Source organism: Urocitellus parryii, chromosome 5 (genome assembly GCF_045843805.1).
Source record: "Urocitellus parryii isolate mUroPar1 chromosome 5, mUroPar1.hap1, whole genome shotgun sequence".
Classification (NCBI taxonomy): Eukaryota; Metazoa; Chordata; class Mammalia; order Rodentia; family Sciuridae; genus Urocitellus; species Urocitellus parryii.
In genome coordinates, this window is record NC_135535.1 from 205,674,132 (window position 1) to 205,700,093 (window position 25,962).

The 25,962-nt window shown below is 51.4% G+C and overlaps 1 protein-coding gene across 1 annotated transcript in view; it reads right to left on the bottom strand.

Moving 5' to 3' along the window:
- The window catches only part of Adam12 (ADAM metallopeptidase domain 12), a 217,106-nt gene that overhangs the window by 40,884 nt on the left and 150,260 nt on the right, over window positions 1-25,962 (bottom strand). The window contains exons 11-13 of the mRNA XM_077799132.1: window positions 12,589-12,766; window positions 8,133-8,222; window positions 6,339-6,534 (exon numbers count right to left, since the gene is read on the bottom strand). Of these exons, the coding sequence (XP_077655258.1) occupies window positions 6,339-6,534; window positions 8,133-8,222; window positions 12,589-12,766 (464 nt within the window). The remainder of the gene's footprint in view (window positions 1-6,338; window positions 6,535-8,132; window positions 8,223-12,588; window positions 12,767-25,962) is intronic.

Sequence of the window (25,962 nt, forward strand, 5' to 3'; positions counted from 1 at the left end):
CCTGAGTGAGGAAAGAGTGAGGGCAAGGCCCCTGGGGCCAGCCCGCCCTGCCCCAGCCCTCCCTCAGGGGGCCATGTGTGCCCACAGTGAAGAGCCTGAGCAGATGCCCAGGAGATGACCGTCCTGGGTGACCTTTTCCGAGACTCTGGATTTTCAGGTATTGAGAAATTGAATGAAGTGAGTTCATGAGAAGAGAGACAACACTTCACTTCCTTGGAAGAGAAATCATTTCCTCCAAGTTGAGGTACAGTAAGATTACTTATAAGCAGGGAACTCAAAGTGGGCTCTTGCTGTGGCTGGGAGCAGCTGCTGCTGGAGCTTCAGAAGAAAACGTTACAGGAAATGGATGCCAAGGTGCCACCCCCCAGCCAGCCCTCCTCGGGCGGAGCTCTCCTGACCCCAACCAGGTTACAGAGTAGAGGAGGGTCCCAAGAGTGACGCTGGTGGCTGCTGTGTGAGAGCTGTCGGCTGGCATCTGTCTTAGAGGCAGAATGATGGATAATTTGGGAGCGTGAATGGCTTCTGTCCACTTGTAAGACGTTACAAAGGCACGCACTTGGGTTCCCAGTTACTGCACTTAAAATGCCTGTCTTCAAGCCTCGACGGAGACTTCAGGAGATTTCAGGTCTATCTCTTGGAAAGAGTTTCCTCTCTCTCCTACATTACATCAATTTCATGTCTTTGAGTTCTTAATAATGGAACACTTAGATGTTTTGCCATTATCAAGAGATAAAATTTAGCCTTTCAGAGGGAATTTCGACAGCATGCCGTATTTTGTAATTATGTCAGAAGTGATAGATTTTAATTACCAGTTTTATCTTCAGAGTGATATGACTTATATTTGTAATTGTAATTTGGAAGTTCCCAATGTCATTATGTCTTTTGAAGGAGACATGATGGCAGCTCAAATGAAGCCCACAATTTACTCATTCTAATCTTTTACTTAAAATGATTCTATTATGCAAATATAGCTCTCCAGCTCAGTCAATCAGCTCTTCTTGCCTGCTGCTCGTAACCCCCGTCCCTAACATCCACAGACAAGGAGCTTCCACAGACAACTGGAGACTCTTCTTCCCGTCTCTCTTCTGCAGAGTGGCCTTGGTCTTCATCAGAAAATGAAGTCCAAGGGGACGCCTTTGATCATTTCCTTCTTATGCACTGGGATAAAAGGGAGATTTTCTCAATTCCTCTTGGCAAAAAATGTCTTTTCTTCCCATCTGTAGTCACCAGCATTGTAAATGATTAGTAGATACGTGGCCCCAGGTGGGTTTCCGCAATCCAAACTCATTTAAACCAGCCTTGCAGATAAACACTGAAAAGTTTACCAGCCCATAAAAATCGTCTGGCCGGCTCACACTGCATAAATCAAATGACACTAGGTTCTGGTGAGTGACAAAACAGATAACACTAACATATTTCAGGACTTCCCCAAGGCAAACTGTTTGTGGCTTTAGGCATGTAGTTATCACAGAATTATCTGTGAGATTAATCGTTGAGTCCCGTTTTCAGTCACCCTGCTGGGGCTTCTGTCAAACAAAGCACGAAAGTAAATTTGCTGCTTAAAGAAAAATATCCAGCCATATTTCAGCAGAGAGAAAGGTCATGTCACAACGACAGACGATCTTTGTGGATATTAAGACTAAGCTGGACAAAGAGAGCTAAACCAAGGGAGGCTGTTTGAACTGCAGATAACATTTATGTTTTGGACATCAACCTATGAAGTCTTGAGATGCAAGACTTGTGGGAGAGAAATTGATGAGAAAAAAAATTAAGCCCCCAGCCAACAGGAAAATTATCAACAGTATCAAAGAGAGCAATTGACAAATAAATTAGTAAATAAAAAATCCAAAAGGTATTCTAAAAGCATATCACTTTGCCAGTTAGGAATCGAGGCCTATGTTTTGAATTTTCTATCATTTCGTTTGCAGAATGATTTGGAAGCGGGATTATTGTACTGAAATATAATGCTGGATTGAGAAAAGCCCATTTCAAAAGGGAATGGTTAATTGGAAGGAAGGGCTGGTCCTGTCGGCCTTTAGGTAGCCAGCTCTGGAGTGTGAGTAACAGACCTCCTGGATGTGGCTGGAGAATTCTCGGTGACTCAACAAGTTGGCCAGGTCTCCAGGGTCCAAGTGACATGGCCATCAGGCAAGGACTCAATGGGCTCAGTTATTGTGCTTCCTAGGGGCCTCCAGTGGCCCCAGGGCAAATGTGTCCGGGTCTTGGGGCATTCTCCAACAGTGGGGAAACAGACTCTGAAAAATGCATCCTCCACAATAAGTCCCCTTTCTCAATCAGGGAAAGTGAACTCACACCCACCCCGGCAGCAGCGTATCTCAATGCTCTCAACCCGGGACATCTGGCTGGCCAGGGGCCCAGCTGAGGAAGTCACCTCTGCCCTCAGGACTGCATCTGCCCAGGATCAGAGCTTCCTGAGAGGACACTGGGATGGAGTCACATCCTGACTCCACTCCAGGGCTGAGCAGGAGCACACAGGGACTGTGGGAAGCCTGTCCCTCTGGCAGAATCGGGGCTGTTGAGTCAGCATCTTACACAGAGCAGGACGTCAGTGAATATTTCACAAGTGAGAGAACCTGGTGGCAGACGAGGATCTCTGCTCTCCAAGTCCCAGCTGGAGCTTCACACCAATGGAGCTACATGCACTTCCCTGGGTTGGTCCCACGGACCCCGTGCACTTCCAGCTGCCCCACTCTGGATGACGGAAACACCCTTCCTCTTCCACTCTGGCACGTGGCTACTTGCAGGCCACCTCACCAGCGATGTCTCCTAGGTGGCTGCTCTACCCAACGTATCCTGCCCAGGATCCTCTTACAACCCGTTTTACGAGCCCCAGGGACTTGAGCATCTTGCTCACCAGTCTGTGAGCAAAGTTCCAGAGCTCAGAGGCACTAGGTGCTGTGCATCAGGAATGATCCTACAACGTGTTACACAGAACTGACTCCGGGCCGTGTTAGAGGATAACAGTGTGCTCTCAGGGTAAGTAGGGCACTATCCCCATTTTACAGATGAGGCGCCACAAGGTTGAGCAATTAGCTGAAGGCGTCCTTGCTAGTAAGTCATGTGTTCAGTGCCAGTCCCTCCTCTAAATCAGGTCATCCCAGATGAGCGAAGGAGGGAGGGAAAAAGGAAGCATGTGGGAATGAAATGGAGTAAACCATGTTATGCGCACGTATGAACGTCACAATGAACTATCATGTGTTATTATCAATCACTAATAGCACAGAAAGGTCATCCTAATATGGAACTGGTGAACCTATCACCTTGCATGCCACAGAAGACCTGGAAAACAAGTTAAAAATCTTGAGAAGGGGAGAGAATCCTGGATGACCTGGGGGACCCAGTGTGATCCCAAGAGTCCTCATACAAGTGAGGTAGGAGGATCAGAGTCAGACAAAGAAATGAGACTACAGACGCAGAGGTCAGCGGACAGACAGTTACAGATGCTGCGTCAGGGCCCTGAAGATGGAAGGAGGGGCCATGGGCCAAGGAATGCAGGTGGCCTCTGCAGGCCGGAGGAGGCGGGAAACAGCTGTCCCTGGAGTTTCCAGGAGCAGCGCTGCGCTGCCCTCACCTTGATTTTAGGATTCCTAATCTCCAGAAATGTAAGGTGGTAGATCTGTGCTGTCCTAAGCCACTGGGGTTGTGGACATTCATTTACAGCAGTTACATTAGTTTACATGGTGCCCTTCACCTGGAGAACTGGGCAGCCCCGCCAACGTGTCAGGAGAGGGTCACACTGCACTTGCAAGGGAGTGTTAAAGGCCCATTCCAAGAAGCCCCTGGCACCGAAGGCCACAGCTGGTGGTGGTCCTCCATTTTCTTGGCTCTCCTGGGGAGGTTACTTGGTGATTTGTACAGAGGAGGGGCTGGAAGAGGGACCTTAAAACCAGGGAGTTCTGTGCCTGGGGCAGGTCTCCAAACCTGGTCCATGTGATGTGTTTGGTGCTTTGTGCACTGAACCACTCTTGGCAAACCCCACCGTGGCCAGGCAAAGGTCTGCCCAGCTACCAGCAGGAGGGTGGGCCGGAGCGAGCAGAGCTAAGCTGGAGGGGGCCGGAGGAAGCCCCCTGCCCAGGGAGCTGGTACAACTTCCAGGGCAGCCTCTGTCCTCAGCCTTGGCTGCCAGGATGATGACTTTAAGCAGTAACTTCTCATGGCTCTCACTTCAGCGAAGCCCATCTGTGGGTAAGGCTGTCTGTCGGCCTGTCTGACTGGCTCTTTCTCTCCATGGCCAGGCAGCTGGGGAAGGATTAGCCTGATGAGATAATAAATACCAGCCTTGGTCACCACGACCCAAGGGCACACGGCCAGCTGAGTCACACGATGCAGCGGTTCAGAGAGAGCCGCGGAGTCCCATCTGACCTCACTGTGGAAACAGGGCCAGGTGTTACGTCACGCAGGGCATGGAAGAGCATGCTCCACTCCAGAGCTCCGAGGGCTGCGTGTGCTCTGGCCACGGAATGCTCCTGGGAAGGGAGCACAGAACGGCCCTTGTAACTCAAGAAGGGAGATTACTGACTGCAGAGGGCTGGGGCAGATGGCCGTGGGTGATGCTGGAGGCCAGGAGGCTTGGGCCTGCAGTAGCCGCCACTGTCTCAAAGTGACCTTCCTCGCCAACAAGGTGTCTGGAGTCACTGAACCATTCAGAGCCCTATGGCCACGTGGCACGGTGTGGCGAGTGCCTCTCAGTGCTTGCCATGACAACGAGGGTGCCCACCCTTGTGTGGAGAACCTCAGGGCTGCCCATGAAGGGGCCAGCCGAAGGCAGCTCAGGGTCCCAGGATGAAGCACTGAGGCCAGAAACTGCAGGCCTCATTCCGCCTGCACGAGCAGGTCCATGAGTGAGGGTCGCCGTGTCCAGCCTGCTCTTTCTTCAGCCTCAGAAGTGCCAAGTGCAGAGGGGCGTATCGGCTGGCCGGGGCATCGGGCTCCATGGGGACCCAGCTCCGGCAGACCTCCGTGGCTGGTCACTGCTTCCACACATCACATTGAAAATCTTCTGTGCTTCGTCACCAGTTTCGGCTCCAGGTTACTTCCCTCATCACCCCTGAAACCAGAACCTCACAGAGGCGCCTGACAGAGATCTGGGTCAGTGTCCCTCCTGCTAGAGCTGCTGTCTGAGCATGCTTGGCTTGTGGCGTGAGCCTGGCTGACCACAGTAGCCTTGCCATCACTGGGGCCTCTGGCCAGGACTGAGGTCATCTCTGGCCAATGGGAAGAGGGAGCTGGCAAGGCGAGGGAGAATTACAAGATGCTGAGAAAACCTCCGCTTAGGATTCTCAGCTGGAATTCTGAGCTGGAGACAGGCAGTAAAACCGAAATGGCAGACCAGGGCCGAGGTGCCTGGGCCCTGCGGGGCCCTGGATCTGCACCCTGGGGTGGAGCAGTGTAGGGGACACAGGCAGGGTGCTGGCTCCACCGTGTCCATCCAGGCTCTGCTTCCTCTGAAGGCCTCAGTAGGACTGTGGACCAAGACCTCACCTGCTCCTTGGGGCAACTGTGCACCGTGGGAGTCACACCTGCACACCGGGTCACCACGGTGGGGCTCCAGTTCCAGTCACGTGTCCCTAGGAAGCCGGCTTCCCACCCCAGAGCTTGAGCCCTTTCTGAGGGCTTATTGGAGGGTCAGAAGGGACAGATAGGCTAGTGCCCAGCTGAGGATGCCACTCTAGGATCTGCTGGACAGGGCACTGTGGCAGCCGTGTCCTGGCCACATGGGTGCCTTTTCTAGAACACACATCAAGCCCATCAGGCTCCTTCACATCCAATGGCATCCCAGGCCCTCGCACTCCAGCCTCATGTCCCCCATTAGGGCCTGGTGCCCAGCCTCCCCACTGCTGGCACTTCCACATCACAGGCTCCCATCTGAGTGCTCCTGTACTTCCTGGTCATAGACCCTCTGGAGCACCAGGTCCCCCTGGGGGCCCTCCAGATGCAGTGGCTCTCCCCTTGGCACCCTCAGACCTGGGCTGGCAGCTTGTTAGGGCATGAAGCATCCCCACCATCTGAGTGGTGGTGAAAAGTTCTGTCTGTCCGTCTGTCCTACTCAGTACCTGTGGTGTCCTGGCTGACCCATCTCTGTCACCCCATGGAGCACACAGTAGGTGTTCATGCCTCTCTTGTTAGACTGCACTGAGCTTCTTGGGCGGTGGCCAGTTCGCCCACTTCATCTCAGCATGTTCCCAGCCCCTTCCCAGGGGGCAGCTGCTCCCAACAGGATGGAATGGTTGTTTTGAGGGCGGTTCCTCCAGGAACAAGGACTTAGGAGCAGACCACAATCCCCAACACCCAGTGTCAAGCTGGTGGCAGCCACCTACCTGGTCCCCAGAGTGTGACACACTGCTGCTCGTGGGTCTGGCAGATGCCATTGTAGCAGTAGCCATCCACCCCCTGACACGGGTGTCCATCGTGCAGGTACACGTTGGCCGGGCAGTGAGGACTGGCTCCTGTGCAGAACTCCGGGAGGTCACAGGAGTTGCCGGAGCCCCGGCACGCAGTCCCCGCAGGCTTCAGCTGAAAGGAGAGGGTGGCTCAGTGCATGTACACAGAGGGCAGAGGAGAGCAAGGCCGTCTGAATATAGCCTACATGAAGGGGCAAGGACCTAGAAAGAAGATGCTTTTATAGCAGAGAGCACTCAAAGCCCAGCCCTGGGCTCTGGGATTGACCTCTCTGCCATAAGGGGGTGGGGCAACCAAGAGCAATGCATTTTTAATTGCAGGCAAGTAATGAGCACACAAGCTGCTGGGTGGCACCTGTCACCTCAGGTCACTGGGCAGGTAGATTCTCCTCTGGTTGCCAGCACCTTCCCCAGGTTGAAGTTGACATTGGCATCCAAAGTGTTGGCATTTGTGGGCAAGTTGACATAAATGGTTCCAAGAGCATAATCTAAATGGCAATGTCACCTTGTCATGAAGTCATGGGGCTAGCAACCTCCCTTTAGCACTTACTGGGGAGGGCTGGAGAGGTAAAAAGAGGGCGTGGTAAAAGGCATCAGAATGCCTCTGACCAATACCTCATCTTTTTGCAGTTGGGAAAATTAAGGCTCCGAGTGCCTTTTCTGAGGCTGCGCAGCCAAGGAATCCCACGACCTGGGTGTGGTTTTCTGCCCACTCCTCAAAGGCAATGAGGCAAGACACCAGCCAACTTCTGGAAGGTCTAGGAATCTGAATGAACTTGTTCAAAGTTGTCAATGTGGACCACACTGGTAGTGCCACAAGACCCTCCCACCTCTTCCTCCCTGTGACCATCTTGATCCTCATCTGGTCGAGGCTCAGTCCCCTTCCCACCTTAGCAAGCCCCTTCTAGGCACCTCTCACCACCTGAAGCTGGGCCAGGGAGTGCCAGCTTCTCATAACATTCCCCACAGGCCAACGACCACCAGGAAGGGTATCTTAATGCTGAATGTAAAAGGTGTAATACTTCTAAATGCCCAGGCCCCAGCAGGGCAGCTCGGAGGGAGTTTCTGGTAAGTGGCCTGCCACGATCAACTGCTTCATTAACAAGACGTACAACTCTGCCCTTAGAATCAGCCTTCTATTCTGGGAGACATCAGCTGTGGGTAATGAGACAAGGGTCTGCCAAAGCAAATGCACTCAAGGGTCAAAGATGGCCAAGGCCCAAGGCTGCCACCCTGACTGTGCTGGACAGGGATGACATTAAGGTTGAGATATTGATGCAAAACCTCTGAAACAGCCCACATGGGTTCTGGCCCCACCTGCCAGATGTTCTTGGCATCAAACAGATGGACTTAGCATGAGTCTGGCGGGGGTATGAGTCTGATTCTCTGTGCACTGTTCTGTCATGGGGACAGGACCCCATGTGCCACCAACGACACAAATGTCGAGTGCAAGTGCTTTGGTCCTACTAGTTTTCAGCTGGTATGTGAATAATCTATCCCAGATGATTAACAATTAAAGTGTAACTTTCACCGGAAGCTTAGAAGATATTGAAAAATAAGAGGTGGCTAATATGCATTTACTTGAAAAGGAGTGAGTTCATACTGCACGAGTACTGAAATCGTCCTGCCCTATTGCTTGCCCTGCATTGGATCGGATTTGAACCACCATGCTCATCTGTGACCTTGGCGCCAACTGTCATTCTGCGGACTCACCTGACAGTCCTCGCAGCAGAGCCCATGTGCGCACACAGCGTCTGGCTTCAGGGTGCAGGTGGTGGCGTTGCAGCAGCGATTTGTACATTCCTGGGGGTGGGGAATGGGATCTGTTTGACAGGGCCACACAGAGCAAAATCTCACACCAATGTCACACCCTAAAGGACTGCGAAAGAACCTGCGGGTCTAGCTTCCAACCTGCAAACCTGCCCGAGGGTCAGTGTCATCTGAAGAAAGCAAAGTTTCTGTTCTGTGTGGAACGGACTGGGTCTGCGAGCCCCTGGCAAAGTCAGGAGCACTCGGGGCCTTCAGAAGAGGTAAAGCAGCTGGGATAGGAAGGCAGGGTGGCCAGGCAGACCAAGGCTGGGCAGCAGGGCCTTGGGCCTTCAGAGCGGTCTCCACGCAGGGCTCAGTGAAATGAGCAGCAACAGGACCCTGGAGGACGGGGAAATCACTTATTCAAACACAGACAGACAGCCTTGGCTCCTCCAAAGTGAACACTTTCGTGGGACTGGGGCTGTAGTTCAGTGGTAGAGAGCTTGCCTGGCATGTGTGAGGTCCAGCCACTGGCACCACAAAAACAAAACAGAGCAGAAACAGAACGCTTTCCTCTTGGGTGAAGTCAGATCTCGAGTTTGAGCCCCAGTTCCCTGCAGTCAAGACAGGTGGATGTGGATGAGCCCCTTCCGGCACAGGTAGGCTGTTGGCTGAAGGTGCTCTGGGAGCCAGAGCTGGACATCAGAATGGCTAAGAAGCCGGAAGGAGGGCTGGGGCCAAGCACACTGACTGTTGAGGGGTTTAAGCAGGTGGAATGCCAGGTGCCCTGCCCCCTCTGAAACAGAAACGAGAGAAGGGGCTCCTTTACTGCCCTGTGCTTCCCAAGTACCCATTTCCTTTCCAACAAAAGAAATATGAAGTTAACACCTTTAACGTAGTTCTCAAAAAGCCTGCATGCATTTAGCCAATTTATGAAGTCTGTGTACAGCCGAGCATTCCAATGACTGAAAGACTGTACGTTTTAGAAGAAATTATCCTAAGATGGATCGATTCATAGAATCCTCAATACTGTTTAATTTATCAATGTTCTTTTTGTCAATGTACAATATGCTCTGATGAATTTATGGACTATTGGCTAGGGTGAAGCTAACTGTATACAAGTTTAACAGTGTAATCGTTTACTCCTGAACACTGTCTTTTATGAAAAAATTATCATTGGTATCATCAATGCAATTAAAAAATTTTGTCAGTAATCAAGATTTATGGTGAGCCTGGGTACCTGAGCTATGTCCTGTGTGAAATTCTATCAATTATGCTCTCATTTGGTGTTTACCATTTGCCCCTATCATACATACTTCCCAAGTTGTTAAATTTTAAATGTTTGAGAACTTTATAAACATCCGGAATGTGTAATATATACAATAAGATAGAACTGCCAACCAGAAGTCATAGCTATAACTTTCATGCCAGCAAGGGTTTCCAGCTCGTGGACTTACAATTCTAAAAAAAAAGTTTAGCAACTTGCTTGATTTTTTCCAAAGAAGCTCATTAATTGCAATACCGATAGATGCCATCAAAGGGACAGCCACACTGTATTGCTTGTTACGGTCTAAGTGGCTCAACTGGTGATAGATCAACCAAATGAGAGAGGTCCTTAAAATTCTAAATGAAGCCAGCCATCCTAGATCTGGGTTCCGAAGTCCTTTAAGAACCCTGCCCCCTCCCCAAATCACCAAAAATATAAGCAGCCGCTCAAATGGAAATAATGGAAATGCAGCCAAGTAGAATGTCTGACTTCAAAGGGGATTGATAATGTGAGAAAGATAACTAAGTTTAAGAGAGATTCGCAAGCTCCCGGCATGCTAGCGACTCTAAACAAGGAGATAAGGTTGCCTTCCTGTCCTGCCGGCTGGAGGAGTGAGCAAGCCGTCAGGATTTCCTTCTGCGGATATGAATCCGACTCCCTGTACTGCAGGGCTGCGACAATCACTTGCCTTTTAACTACCCTGAATCCACTTCCTCTGCAGTACCATATTTCTCAGAAGAGACAGACTCTTCATGGGGTAATGCATTTTTATTTTAGTACTGCATAGAGATGCAGCAGAACCAATGAACACCAAGTCTCCAAAGAAGAAAGAATAATGGAGCCATTAGGAGGCCTCCCTCCGCACGGCCTAATTGTCATTCCACACAGAGGTGGCAGATGTGGATTCAGTCACAATGAACTGGGATACAACCGGAATGCATCTTCCTGAAATGAAACTGGGGGGGGGGTGCTGTTTCTGGGAGTGGGGGCTCAGAGGCAAGGTCCAGCCTATGCTGTGTTGCCTACCTACGTGGCAACACACTGAGCCTTTCTGTGGGCCAGAGGATCCAGGAATACCTGCAGGGCCCGAGCACTGGGGAGCAGGAGAGAGCTCAGGTAACAGGTCTGAAAGTCCAACAGACCGAGAGCTCTAATGAGACTCAAAGTCTCCGGGTGGGGCAGTTTGGAAACTGGAAATGGGCTGCCACACTGCTGGTTGCAGCTGGAGCTACAACCTGGAAAAGCAAATCATGCAAAATTTTAAAGAACAAACCAGCAAGTGAGGCAGAAGGCTCACTGTGACTTGGACAAATTTCTTGGAGGGGAGAACATTACAGGAAGGGAAGGAGAGATCTCTTTAAAACATCAAGAGCTCACTTTACAAAATAAGGATCCCTAACCACAGAAACCCAAAGGTGGAAGTTACAGGCCAGTAGAATGTGGCTTGCCATAGGAGGAGTTTACAACCAGCTGTGATCTGGAGGGAGGGTAGGCACCCTGCCAAAGCTGCGCCGCCCTTCATGGAGACAAAGCGGATAGGAAGAGAGCGGCCAGCAGGTGTCAGGTGACATGATGGTGGTGGTGACGGCAGCTACGGAGGTGGCAGTGGCTATAGGAGTTATTGGCGGGGTGCTGGTTAGTGGGGATGTTGGTCTGGTGATGGGGATGACTGTGGAGGTGGTGATGTTGGCCGTGGTGGTGGTAGATGGAACAAAGGACTGCTAATGGGGTCATTCCAAACCTGGGAGTTTATGGCTCCATGAAGAGCCGTCATTAATAAACAATTACAAGGAGTTCAAATCAAAAACAAACCACTGTAAGTCAACATGGCCTCTCCTGAGAAATATGGGTAACTTAAGCTAATTATGTTTCCTATTTAAGTCATTTTCAAGGCTCTTTCCCTGCGCCTGCCCCATCCCAAGCTGGTTGTACGTTTTCCTTTGCTCATCTGAAGGAGTGTCTGTAACATGGTAATTAGGACTTGTTCTGACACAACAATCACTCCCGGTGCATCCCGAGCACAATTAACCACCACTGTGAACAAGCCGTTATCCTTAAGTTCCGAGTTTGACAAGGGCATGAAGGATGGCGCAAAGCCACCTCCACATGGTTGTAGAAACTGTCAGACCAAGACCGGTCCTCCTGGTATGGAAAACCCCAGAGACGGGTCATGGTAAGCCTTCTTCTACCCACTGGTTGGGTGAGGGACACAGGGACATGCTGGATGCTTTGGAGTCTAAGCTCGGTTTTCCTTCCCTCCTGGTCCCCTTTCAGAGCAAACTTCTGAGGCACTCTAAACCCCTCTTAGCCCATCTGCAAATTTAGCTGAGCTGGCCTTGCACCTGATGAACACTTTGGCTTGTCTACGCTCTCACGGAGGGAGGGGACCCCACAGGCAGCTGCCTGCTACACAAACTCCTTGCTTTGATTGATTCTAAACATGACCTCCTCCATGCTTTATAGGGAGGTGCTACTGTGTCCCCCCTTTCCTTCTCAGGACTCTTCAGACATTAAAAAGTGGCTGCTGGACATTTTTTTTTTTAATGTTGATTATCTTGGGACCTAGAGAAACAAGAAAATGTCCCGAGATTGACTGGCGTTAAATGATCCCTGGGCTGGATGGAAACACTCCCGCCTTCACTCATTGCTTCTGAGAGCTAACAAGGGCCAGCGCCAGGGGCCCTGGGAGCCTCAGGCCCTGCACGCAGAGGCGGCTGCGGCAGGATTTCAACTCGAGAGCAAACTCTTGGCTAAAGAGCTCTGCTTATTCAAATTCCCCTCTAGCAGCCTGCCCTACAAAGAGGGAGAAATGGTGCTTAGTGGCTCTTTGAAGCTACAATTCCAAGGCTTTCTTCTGGGTCAAACTCAAAGCTAAAAGCTTTTTTATTGTTCTTATCCTCACCTCACTGAGGGATATGGCTCCCTTCAACAGGGAAGATTCTCTCTCTATTTAAGTCAAGTGATACAACTTATTTTGTGCAATAGTTTAAATTCAAGAAAGCCACCCTAGCGTGTGGGGCTCATTGAAGGTGGCTCTCCAGGACGTTTCCACCCCGAGCTTCCAGCACGTTCGCTCTGTTGCCCAGTCTCTCCAAGTTCTCACTTCTTTGCCCAGCGAGAACGAGGGGGAAGGTTCTGGAGACGCCCCCTTACCTCGGGCTCCCCGCAGTCACACTCCTCGCCTTCCTCCACGTATCCGTTCCCACACTTCTGTCCCCCAAAAGCCTGCTTGACCTCCGGCAGGTTGAAGAGGCACATCCCCATGCCCTTCTCCAGGCTGGCCTCCAGGTCCTTCCGGCTGCAGCTGCTGAACACCATGGGGAAGGGGAACCTGCGCGGGGGAGACCACAGTGAGCAGGGGCGCCACGCCCTTCCCGCCTTCTCCTGGGCTGCTCAGGGCGACACCACTCAGGTGTCTCGGTGAACAAAGGCTGAAGCATACAGGGTGAGAAGAGGACCTTCAGAGCATGCGACATCCGCCCCACCCCGTGCCCACGCCACCAACCAAGAAGTGCCCTGTCAAAACAGAAACGGTCCTTTGAAAGTTTTCAGTTTAGGCTGGAACCACGCAATGCAGAGCGAGTTCTCAGGATCTGGAGCTGAGAACTCCTTTGCATTTGGCAAATGCAAAGGACCGAAAGATACAAATGACTGTGCTTCTCAGGCCCATGGATCCAGGGACACATGGTCCCTCTGTAAATCATGGCCGGCTGAGATTGGCACTCAGGTCTCCAAAGGTCGAATGGTTGGCTCCCCTGGCACCTATGTAGGAGGGTGAATGCCGCCCATAGATGCAGGTCCTGCCTGTGCCTCAAGTTTTCAGGGCCATGAGTGAGTGTGGCAGAGTCAGCCGACTTCCCAGGAAAGCTATGCACCCTTGGTCTAGAGAGGCCGCCCAGGCCCCTGGCACTTGGGTGGGCGGCATGACCGATTCTTGGCAAGGGACATGAGAAGTGGTGTGGGTCACTTTGGGTCTGTGGTATTGAGGCAAGTGTGCCTTCCCTGCAGCCTCCTCTCTCCCTGCAGTTGAGATCAGGAGAGGCAGAGCCAGATCTGGCCCCAGGTCCTGGCTTACTGCAGGGAGGGCAGTGGCAGCCTGAGCCCCAGTGTCATTTGGAAAGGCACCTCTCACCTGCAAGCCACTCAGCATTAGGGCTTGTTCCTGCGGCAGCTGGTGTTGTGGATGGGGTTCATGGTGGCCCCTGGGGGTTTCTGTGCTCAAGCTTGGTCCCAGTGTGCCGATGTTGTGAGGTGGCCTCTAATGGCAATGGCCTGGTGGTAGGCAGTTAGGTCACCTGGAGGTGCTGCCCTCAGAAGGGATTCATATGGTTTCTGAGGGACCCTGGTTAGTTCCTCCAAAAGTGAGATGTTGGGAAGAGAGCAAGCTGGGCCCTGAATCCCACTTGCTTCCTCTTTTGCCATGTCATCTCTCCCTCTTGCACATATTTCTGTCATGGTGATGCCATCTACTGTGAGGCCCTCACCAGAGTGGAACACAAGATGGCACCATGCCCTTGAACCTCCAGAGCTGCCATCTAAATAAACCTCTTTTCTTTATAAAGTAACCAGCTTCACATGTTTTGTTTTGGCAACAGAACAGGCTAATTCAGTTACATGACACACAGCACCGTCAATGCTGCTCTTTTACAAATGCATTTGTCCTTGTCTTGAGGCAGTCAGGATGGAAAGGGGCAGGCATGCCAGAAACGCAGGTTTTACTACTTAGTGAGGGAGCAAGACCTGCTCTCCAGGAAGCCCAGCCTTCTCTCCCCATGGAGACATTTACAGGATGATGCTGTAATTGGATCTCAATCAATTGGCCAAACCAACACAAGTGCTCTGCTTCCCCGAGGATGGCAGACTAGCCACCAAGTGATGACGGGGCATGGCAACTTCTCGAGATCCCGATGATGCCCACAGCCGAACTGAGGACACTGCTCCAGCCCCATGTGCTTTCTATTTATCCCAGGCTTCAACCTGCAGAGTGTGATTCTAATCCACAGATAAATTAACGGGTGGAAGTCCTGCTCTGTCCAATGCAAAGGCAGTAAACCAGAATGGGCTCGTGCTGTAACGGAGTTAGCTCCCTTCGAAGGCTTTGCAACTTTCCTTGGCAGATAGATTGATGATTCCTGGTATCAAAATGATGATGAGCAGCTTCAACCAACTACAGAGTGCAGTATTTTCAATTTATAAAGTTTTGTGTTGAAGAGACCAATTACCCAGGGAACTGAGAGCAGTTCTTCCCTCTGCAAGGAAACAGGCCCAGATCAGACCTTTTCCCATATTGGAGTTTCCCCAGGACACACACACATCTCCAGGCCTGATCCGGGAGGGAGATGGAGCCTCACGCTCACTCAGTGTCATGGTGACCTGCTGTTCTGGAAGGGAAGTGATTTCCAGACAGGGTTAAAAGTCAGTTAGCAAAGACCCTGGGATAAGCCGTAAGGCCCAGGAAGAGTCTCAGTGAGGATGACAAAGGGAGGCAGGAAGCACCCCATTCCTCAGGGGGCCTAGGCAGTCCGAGCCCGGCTCAGGTGAGGCTCCGTCTCAGTGTCTTTCATGGGACACACACACGTCGATTTTGAGGGAAAGGGGTGGATATTAAAGAAATAGAAACAAATCGGATGCATGAGCTCAGTTTCAGTGCAGGGATTAAACTGCAGAGGTCCTGGGAGGACCTGAGCCACCAGCGGGAGCACCCTTGTCTGTGATGCTAAATTCCCGTTTCCTTGGCTTTTTCTGATTCTGTTGAAGGACAAACCCCAAGTGCTTACACAGTTCTCTGTCGTTTAGAATCACCGGTGAACACTACCTGCCCCGTGCACAGGGTTCTGGTTGTGCTCCGAGGAAGGACTTTCAGGTACCAGTTCCCTGAGGTGTTTTAACAAGGTGGCAGCACCCTCCTCTGATGCCGAGGAAGTTGAGAGGGCCCTGCCCTTGGGATCCTCGATCAGGGTTGCTCACCTGCAGCACAGAGCAGGCCCACACCAGAGGGTCCCTGGGCGTTCACAGACGCACAGTGGGCCCAAGATCAAGGCGATTCCTCCTCCCTCCAACCAGGAGCCTGGCTGACTCTCTCAAGGAGTCCTGCCCTCCCTGGCCTGGGCCCAGCAGGGCTCCATCACTGCACCTCCCCGAGGCAGGCAGAAGCCACGGCCAGCGTCTGAAGACCAGTGCTTTTCTTTCTCCTTTGGTGGTGCTGGGGACGGAACCTGGGGCTTTGTGCGTCCCACGCAAACCCCTCACTGAGCCTAACTGCAGCCCCCGAGTGCTCTTTGGAAGACAGATGGTGATCAGACCAAGGAGCACTTTCTGCCACAGATAACCTGCTGGCTCTGTCCTGTTGCGGTTCCTCCCCAGGGAGGGAGGCAGGCAGCCTTCTCTCATAGAACATCCCTCAACCTTCCTTGGACTTGGGGAAGTCAGGGTTTGGAGGAGGAAAAGCAGAGCACCTCCCGCTCATCCTCCCACGGTGGTGCGAGTGTGAATTCAACACACAGCCTACCAACCCCAGGTGTGGAGCGTGCACGTGCCCCGGGGGTGGGCGGGATGAGCAGGGTAAGGAAGAGGAGTCAGTGGGTCAGAGAGGGAAGGACTGAGGGGAAGAATACGACAGCAAGGAGGAGAGGATGTGCGCAGGAGGGTGGGTCCCACCACAGAACCCCCCTGGGAAACCTCCCTGGGGAGCACACACATCTGAGCCTCTCATGCCAAGGACAAGAGGAGGAAGCTGCTGACACACTGGGGAAGAGCCAGCACCAAGGGCCGTGCCGGGACGTGCCTGTCCTGGAGAGTTATCCAACAGCGGGAAGGAGGCTCTTCTTGCAAAACCACACTCAGAGAGGAGCCCGAGTGAGGTGGTGTCGTTGGAGGTTAGGAGCAAGGCCCAGCGGTGGCAGGACGGCACCTGGGTGTCATTAAACAGGGAGTCTTGCCTGGCCTGGGTAGGAGCAGACACTGCCACAAGTGAAGGTCGCTCTGAAGGGCTCCGAGCCCTTATTCCTGCTTCTTAGCCAGTATTTTTGAACTATGAGCCAAAGGCCTCGCCCTTCTGCTCCTCACCCTTCTGTGCCCTGAAGCATCCTTACTGGATTGACGCTCAGCACTGAGAAAGTCTCAAAAACTTACTGCTAGCCGGATGACCCCCCATGCATGGAATTTAATAATCTAAAGTAATTTCAGGTCTCAAGAGAAGAACTTAATAGCACCAAATATTAGCTTGTCCTCATTACAATCCTGTCCTGAGCTACACTGACCACAATATCCCTCACATCCCAAAAAGCCATTGGACCTACTGTGTGGGGCCCATAGGAGCCAAGGACTCAGGCTCAGGTGACCTTTGTCAGTGGGTTTGTGTGAATGACGGGCCAGCTGAACACGAGTCCCGTGGTCCCAAACACCCTATTGCTGTGACTGCCAATGATCACTGTCACTCCAGCTCGGCCACACCAGGGGGATCTCGGAGAAGACACTTGGCAAGCCAAGGGTAGTATCCTGCTTCCTAGTCGGCTGCCTTTGGCCTCTCTAGGACGGCAGGGTCAGCCGACTTGGGTGGTATGGTGGCATCTCTCTCCTTCCTCCCCTCACTCACTCATTCACTCACCAAGAAAGTGTTGTTCAGGGGTCCATAGTCCAAGCTCTGAGGAGCCGATATGGCCTGAGTGTGGCCCACTGTCCCTGCAGCAGGTCCGGGCCCAGCCCCTTCCCTGTCCATCCCACGCTCCAAGACCCTTAAGATCTCTCTCCTCCAGAATGGTCCTTGAGATGCCGAGTGCTCAGGCTCACTAGTCTTCAGGCCACATAAGTGGAGTCCGCTGGCTTCCCATGGCTTCTCGTTCTTTTCCCCGTCATAGTTTTCCTATCACAGTTGAGAGATTCCCAAGATCAGCAATTGAGCAAAAAATTACATTTTAGTGTAACTGTTGAGCCCTGCTCTGAAGCAGGCAGTAGGGTGGTGCTTTTCCATAGTCATACTTTTCTTCTTTATATTTTTTAAACTTTCAAAATAATCCAGTGAGACAGGCCTCCTTATCCCCACGTGTGTGTAAAGGGCTTTAAGAGTTCATGGTCAGGGGATGGTGGACACTAGATTGAATCAAGGATTTTGGCTCCAAATTCACTGATGAAAAACCATTCTCTTTATTCCGGATGTCAGGTCAGCACTGGATGGCCTTTCAGGAACTGCAGAACCGTGGAAGGAGATCAGCACCCTCTGGACTTAGGTGCGGATACAGGGAACACTCTGTCATGACCTAGCACATGCCCCGGCCAGGTTCCCACTGTGTCCCAGACCAGCAGCACCAGCGACTTCTACAGATAGAAATCCCCAGCCCAGAAGGACCGAGTTGGGAATCCTCAGGGAAGGGCCCTGAAACCTATTTTAACTAGTCCTCCAGCTGAGTTGCTTGACTTAAAAATGCAGAGAACGCAAGAGTCACCACTTAAGCCATTTAAAAATGTCCAATTCCCTGGTTCCTAGAACATTCACTGCCATGCAGCCTGGCCACTTTGATTTCAGAACCTCCTCCCTACCTACCAAACACAGCCCTGCCCATCAAACAGCGGCTCCACAGGCTCCCTCCTCCCGCCCCGACTATAAGGACTCCACAATTCTGTTTGCTCCACGGAAGTGGAATCGTATGGCATGTAGCCTCTGCGTCTGGTCCCTTTGCCTTAGCATAGGTTTTCCAAGGTAGCACGAGGGGGTACACGTTCCTGTGGCCGAGTAGCCTCCCACTGTAAGGCCACAGCAGCTCACCTGCTCAGCAGATGGCCCAAGAGAATTTGCTGTCCATTCAAGTTGGTGAACAACTTGCCTAGATTTAAAATACAAATGTTTTCAGGGTGCTCTGTGGACTAATGCCCTCCAGGCTCATCATAGATCACGCTCACATAGTTTGCTTAGACATAGTTCTGTGGGACGCCCTGGTTCCCATTTTTTTTCCAGATCTTTTTTAAAATTAATTTTTAAAAATTTATATAGGACAGAGGAATGCATTACAAATCTTATTACACATATGAAACATAATTTTTCATATCTTTGGTTGTATACAAAGTATATTCACACCAATTGGTGTCTTCATACATGTACTTTGGGTAATGATGTCTATCACATTCCTCCATCATTTCTAACCCCCTGCCCCCTCCCTTTCCCTCCCACCCCTCTGCCCTATCCAGAGTTCATCTATTCCTCCCATGCTCCCCCTCCCTACCTCACTATGAATCAGCCTCCTTATATCAGAGAAAACATTTGGCATTTGGTTTTTTGGGATTGGCTAACTTCACTTAGCATTATCTCCTCCAACTCCATCCATTTACCTGCAAATGCCATGATTTTATTCTCTTGTATTGTGAGTAACATTCCATTGTGTATAAATGTCACTTTTTAAAAATCCATTCATCTACTGAAGGGCATCTAGGTTGGTTCCACAGTCTGGCTATTGTGAATTGAGCTGCTATAACATTGATGTGGCTGTGTCCCTGTAGTGTGCTGTTTTTAAGTCCTTTGGGTATAGAACTAGGAGAGGGATAGCTGGGTCAAATGGTGGCCTGGTTCCCATTTCTAAGAGTCCAAAGTACAACATTTGGAAACCTTACCTGATTTTAGAAATCAGTAGAATTCCATGAGTATCTGTCTCTTCAAACCAGGAATGACTTGTCAAATGTCTTTAAGAATTATACTCAATGGGCTAATTCTCATCCTGCACACTAATGAAGGTGCCAGAAACTGTCTGGTTGTGCACAGATGGATATTTCCCTTCCATTTGCTTCAAAAAATCCAGTGTGGCAATTCTGCCTTCCCCTCACTCGTATTTTTCCTTTCTTATTTAGTAGCATATTTCCTGGAGCCTCCATGAAGGGAACCCTGACCTGGGCTATGGAGCTGTTGATAGCATCCAGGACTGGGCACAGGTCATGGTCTGTATTCAAGAGACAAGCCCCTGTCTCTTCCACGCTGTGGAAAGCTCATCACAGGGTACTTTTTAATATATCTAACGAATCATCCCAAATATGCCAGGACAGCAGCTAACTGAACTGACGTGCAGCAATGATAGACTGGGGCAGAGCCATAAAATTGGAGAATTACTCAGAAAAGGAGCCATCTCCAGTGCTTTCTCTTGGCACAAAAACGCTTTAAAATAATTACACCTGAGACACAGAAAAAAGTGCTGCTTTCCGCTCGCTCAGGGAAGAGAATTGCTCTCAGGTGCCATGGCAGGGTGTTGGCGGGCCCTGCTGGGGGGCACCTCTTTTGCTGGACACACACTCCTCTTTATGACTTAACTACTAGGGACACTCGGGACAAGTTTGCCAGGCCGAATGCAAGGTTAGGAATAAAAAGATGATGAAGTGGAAAGCTGGTGATTTTGGGGGCAAAAAACCCACCATTTTTAGAAAGAGGATTGCCACTTAGAGCTTCCCACCATGAATGCAGTCAGGGCTTAATATTCCAGCTGTCACAAAACTGCCAAGCGAAACATTGTTAGGGGTTACTTTTACTTTGACAAATCTGCAGTCAGAAAATTCTTTTCTTGTAGGAGCCTATTGTGCGTTTTACCGCTGCATTCTTTGGGGTGAGTCATACTAAGCCCATCCATCAACCCTGACAGTAGAAGTCGGGAGTTATCTCCTTGCAAAAGCTCTCTGGGGAGAGCTGGAGACAACTGCTTTTCTGTTGGAAGTTAGGCAGCCAAGGAAAGCATCTTGATTCAGGGTGGATTTGGAGGTCCTGCTCTTTCTGGTTAATAAACAGGCAGCAGTGTTGGTTCCCCGGCACTGAGCTCCGGGTCGCTGTCAGTCCAAAGGCTGACCACGGGGTCCTCCTGGGAGAGATGGTGGGAGAAGACCTGGAGAGCCAGGCAGCTGCGAGGACAACTCCGAGCTGTGGCAAAGCCAGCTTGCAGGACCCCGGGGACGGGAGACCGTCCAGGTAGCTCTCTTTAAATCAGCTGGGGGTGAAAAAGTCCAAAAGTCTCAGTGTCTGCAGCTGATAAATGACCAGCGGGTGAAGGCTAACTAGTTTGGGGAAATCGGTCCCTGAATTTCTGAGGCCACTTCTTTCTTTTTGCAGACCAAGATGGAGCTTCATTTTCTCACAGTGGAAGCCACAGATTGGCAGGCCCGAGGCCCTCCTCTACCGGGGCGTATGGCCCGGAAGGACAACCAGAAGACTGTGCACCCCATCTCAAGGGGGATCACCACCCCCACCCACACCAAGGAGGAGCGGAGATGAGCCTCAGCCAGAATGTGGAGGCCTCTGGTCAACCTTGCAGCACTGTGAAACGAAGCTGCCACAGCCCCTCAGAATGCCCAGTTCCTTCTCTCTTAAGAGTTGCCACTCTGCCTACTTCAAGTTACAGACTCGGGCTCAGAAACACTTCCGACGTGGTGCAGAGCACAGTGTAGCACAACCGCAGCCAGCGTGGAGCAGCCTCTAATCTGTTAAACCACAAGAACAAGGAAACTCGAGACCCAAAGACTCAGGAGGCGAAGGAAGCAGTGATCAGTGGTCACTCCACCCCTCAACCTGATACATCTCCGGTGTTCAAGAAGCCAAGAGACCCTGCTCCTGGCTGAAACGGCCGGGTTTTCTCTAATCAACAAGAACCAACCCGGGACCAAAACAGAACCATGCACTCAACACGCAAGCCCGTGGCTCGATGGCGGTTACCTGCCTGGGCTTTCATTTGTTTTCAGCTCCTGGAAGCTTCTTCCAAATGTTTTCCCAGTGCTCACCTCCCAGGAGCACACTCCTCCTGTTCTCTTGTCCTTCTGTCCACAGCCAAGGCCAGCCACAGAGCTCAGACTGCGCTGTGGCCACAAGTCCTGGGCCCCACGCTCCCAAGCACACGGGCTCCCACCACATCCAGGGCTATTTCAGGCCACTCGGCCACCCCCAGTGCAGAACTCTCTCGTCCTTCCTGGTTCCTACGCCCCACCTTAAAGCTGCCTCTCCCAGGTGAGAGCGAGGTCCTCCTAGAGCACGAGAGGTCACAGGTGGATGGACTTGGCTCTGATAGTTTTCAAATCAGAGATTCTTGGGCCATCTTCAGAAAAATCCTTAGGCCTTTCATGATTGTGACAGTGAATAAACATTTTAAATCCCGTACACAGAATTTATGTGCAGCCAAGTAGGCTGTGCTGTGGGCCTGGTGTGGGGTCTGCAGTCTGGGGCACAGTGGGAGAATGGTGCAGCTCAAGGAGGGCACCCCATTTGGGGGGCTTTTAATTTCTTCTCACCTTCATAAGAATAAATGCTGACAACAGGTTGTTTAGTGAACCCCTGTCATGGGACACTCTATTGTGCTGGCCCCTCCCCGTGAGTCAAATTATATTCTTCCCATTTCACAGATGAAGAGACTGGTGCTCAGAGAGGTCAGGTGTTTGAAGTTATGCATGTCAGCTAAGGGCTATGAGGATCCCAGGCAGGGGGACAGATGGCTGTACCAGGGGCTTTGGCAGGGGAAGAGGAGGCAGGAGGCTGCCTGTCCTGAGGTTCCTTCCTTCTCAGCCCACGTTGAGGTGCTTCCCTAAAGATCTGTGTGGTGGAAACAGGTCAGGTTTGGGGATTTATCCAGTATACCTACGGCCAAGCACCGGTCACCACGCACACATCTGAGGGCAGCTTGAGTCCATTCAGGCCCTAATGAGCTGCAGGCTGAGTCCTCATGGGGTGATGGGAGAGGGGCAGGGACCAAGTCCACCCACTCTGCCATGGGAGGGTGCCCACGCATGACACTGGGGACACTGGGCACAAGTGATGGAATGAAAGCCCTGCAGTTTATGGGCCAGACACCCTCACGTCCTCTCCAGAAACGGAAAGAATCAGAACTGGCTGCTGACCCAGCGGGCCTGCCAGATGGGCCCCAGAAGGCTAGGGAAACCACGGGACCAGGAGTGAGTGATCAGAACTGTCCTTGGTAGGACAGTTCGACTGTTAACAGCAAACACCTGGGACCCAGAACGGAGCCATCTGCAGCACATTATCATTCATGGTCTTAACTCGTGAACTTCGACCTCTTCTCCTCCTCCCTGGAAGCCAATTAAAGTGCAAATAAAATCTCCCAGAAATTTTAATAGAGAGAGACACCCACTGAGCTCTGCTTAGCTGAGAGTGGCAGGAGGCCTCTGGATGCTACCACCGTTGGTTTCTCACTCTGTGCCTTGAGGCTGTCTCCCCTGAACCAAGTCCTGCAAGGCATAGAACGTGAGGGCAGGGGACAGAGCCCAGAGTGAGGGCCTCTGGCCTCTCTCACCTGTTTTCTCATCTCTAAGAAGAGGTGGAGGCAGCTGCCCTCCCCCAGGACTGCGCTGACAACATGAGGAGGGAAATGTCGGAGTTCTCTGTGCAGTGGGGAGGGGTCCCTGGGCCCCGGGATTTTGTTCTTAACTGTGATGGCTAGCTTTAGATGCTATACTCTTGATCTGCCTCCTCCTGCATTGGCTAAGTCAAGCAATGGCCCTAAGAGAAGCCCTGGCTGGAAGGACAGTGGCTTCTGTCACCTTGCTCTCCATGGAGGCTGTACAGAAACCAACAGACTCAGCCTCCTGGTTACCTGGGTTCTCTTGGGTCTCATTTCCTGTTTTTTATTTCACTTGATTTCCTATTGACTGAATTGTGTCTTTTCTTGTAAGCTACTGAAAATCTATTGTAGAATGACGTCGGGTGTACACAAAAATGGAGTTGAGGATGCTCAAGTTCTCGACTTTATAAAAGACAGTGGCCTCGGACCTTCTCCCCAAGGTTCAGCCATTACCCAAGCTGTGAGGAGAGAGCCTCACTCTACCTACGTCTGAGAGTGCTGCAGTTACCACCCATCGAGTCACCTACCAACCCATCCCTCACGCCACCCATCTATCCATCCTTCCTTCCACCCATCCATCTTTCAGTTTATCTATCTATCCATCCACCCACCCACCCTTCATTCCACCCACCCATTAAACACTCTTCCACTGACCTATTTACTCATCATCCCTCCCACCCCCCACTCCTTCTTCTATTCATTCTCCATCCACCCACCAATCCATGTAACCTTCACCCCAAAGTATTTACTGAACTCTGCCTCATGCCAGGTACTTTTCTGGGTGCCGGGAATCCAGCAATGAACAGAACATGAATTCCTGACCTTGTGGAGCTTAACATAGATTCTTCTGGATACTGTGGTTGCAGAGAGGCCCAGAAACTACCTTTAACCTCACACTGCAGCCTCCATTCTGTACCCTGGGGAGAAGAGGAGGCCAGGGGGTGTGTGTGCAGGGAGGGGTGGGGGGATTGGCAGGGGTTCAGCTGTAAATCTTCACTCATGCTCCACCATAGATAAAATGCTGGGTTAGCGAGCCAGTGACAGGAAATGACTCTCTGCTGTTGTGATATAATTTGAAGGAGGTTTGCAGAACTAAATGATTTAAAAACAGGGCTGACTTCCGCCTTCTACAAGTTGTTCAGGGACACTGCTTTGTCCTGCGAAGGCCTTCGTTGTCTCAGGAAGCCCAGACAGACCTGTGGTCACTTCCCTGTGGCTAATGCACTAGGAGGCACGTCAGCTCGGGCCCTGGGGCTTCACGGGATAGTTTTGACAGTGCAGGCAGCTTGCGGAGCTTTCTGAGTTCTGTTCCTTTATCTGTAAGATGGGTACAGTCACACCTACCTCACTATCTCACTGATACACGGAACACAAGTGCACTCCTTCAGGGTTAACGTCAAGTGGGCCGTGTTCATTTTCCCTGAACTGGGAGTTCGGAGAGCAGTGCCCATGCAGAGCCAGCCCCCTTGATGGACTTCTGTTTTGTGTCCAGCTGGAGAGAGAAGGACAATTCTGCCATGCCCTGGGGCAGTGGTGGTTAGCATTCCAACTGCATTGACTGTGGACAAATTCCTTAATTTTCCAGTGAGCATGCTCTGTATTGATGTGTCCTTCCTCAAGGTTTTCCAGAATCCCTCCTGCTGGCCCTGATAACTCAGGACGCAGCTGGGCAGGCCCCTCTGGAGGACAGTGCATCGATGCTGAGCCCTGGAGCTCTCCCGCCCCCCCTGGAGTCCTCCCTTGGCAGCTCCTCTGTTCTCCTTCTTCTTAGATAGAAATTTCCCGTTTTTCTTCCCCTTGAATGACATTGTGATCCCAAACAGATCCTCAAAGTTCAAAGAGGAGTGGATTTCAGTGATTTTCAAGACAGTGAACCCTGCTGGTGTGGACTCTCCGGTTACCCTGCATTGTTATCAATCACGGCAACCTCCCAGGTCCTGGGACCTCTCGCAGGAAACCGCTGCTCACCTCACCCCTGGACTTGCATTCTCAGGCAGAGGTCTTCCCAAAGAGGAACCTGGTCTTAGCACAGGGTTTTCAGGGAGGGGCCTGCTTAACCCCCATTCAATTCTACAGAGATCCTTTCCAACTGGACTTCAGTCCTGCCCACAGCCCTTCCCACCTTGGCATCTTGTTCACCAGGAGTTATTGGTCATTTTTAAAAAAGATGTCAAATAGTATTATGGTCATGTTAAAATTTTTCTCATTACCTTTTAGAGGTGTAAATTGAAATCCTTACAGTTGAGATGCTATGGTGTCCAGAACCCTGCAAACAGATCAGGTAAGGTACCTTGAGGTCACACCCCTGGCACCCAATGTACCTTCTATCAGAATCCTGTGCCTCCCAGTGTGTCCTCCCCAGCTCTCCTGCCTGTCTGCCTACTACCGTGCTGGTCCTTTGGAGTGAAGGTGCTCCCTAGGATCTGGCTCGCAGAAGGTATCCAGTAAATGCTGGCTGAACAGATAAATGGTTTCACTCTGGTTTGTGGCCGTCGCTCTTGTGTCAACCCTGTTTCCTGCAGTGGGCTTGTCCTGAGTCTGAGGCATGGCTGAGGTCTTTTCAGCTGTCAGGAGGGAAGATTGAACTTGGATGGAGGTCACGCAGGTCCAGTGGCTCATCCAGATGCACTCCATGTCCAGAAGCTGTGGAGCAAATAGGTGCAGCATGCATGTGACCAGGATTGAGGTCAATGGAATCCAGTGAGCCAGGCACACAGGCTTCTGGGGAAGGAGAACGGCATTGCTTGTCCTTAAACAGGGGTATTTGATCTCTGTTATTGCTGAAGATGCAGCCTCGGTTTAGTGTGAGCTACTGTCATCCCTGGGGAATGTGGAGTAACCCTCATTGGCTTACCTTCTCTATCTACACTGGATGCTCAACACACTGTTCACCATGCCTGGACTGTAGCTGGGGACACATTCTTTGCTTAGGAGACATTTTCATGCCTGGACTAAACAGAACAGGATCAGGTCCAAACCCCTACCAGAGCCAGTGTGGAAATGTGGCAGCCATTCCTTTCAGATGCACACACAGGGATGTGGGATGTGAAGGTGCTCTTTTGTGGCTCTTTGGTGGGAACCTCAAAGGATGCCTAATGTAGGAGAGGGGAGGGGACTGGAGTCTTACAAGAGAATCCTGCCCCCAGGGCACGAGGGTGTGTATAAGCCACCCAAGGTACCAGGAGGAGGATGCAGGGTCTCTCCTCTTTCGTAGTTCCTG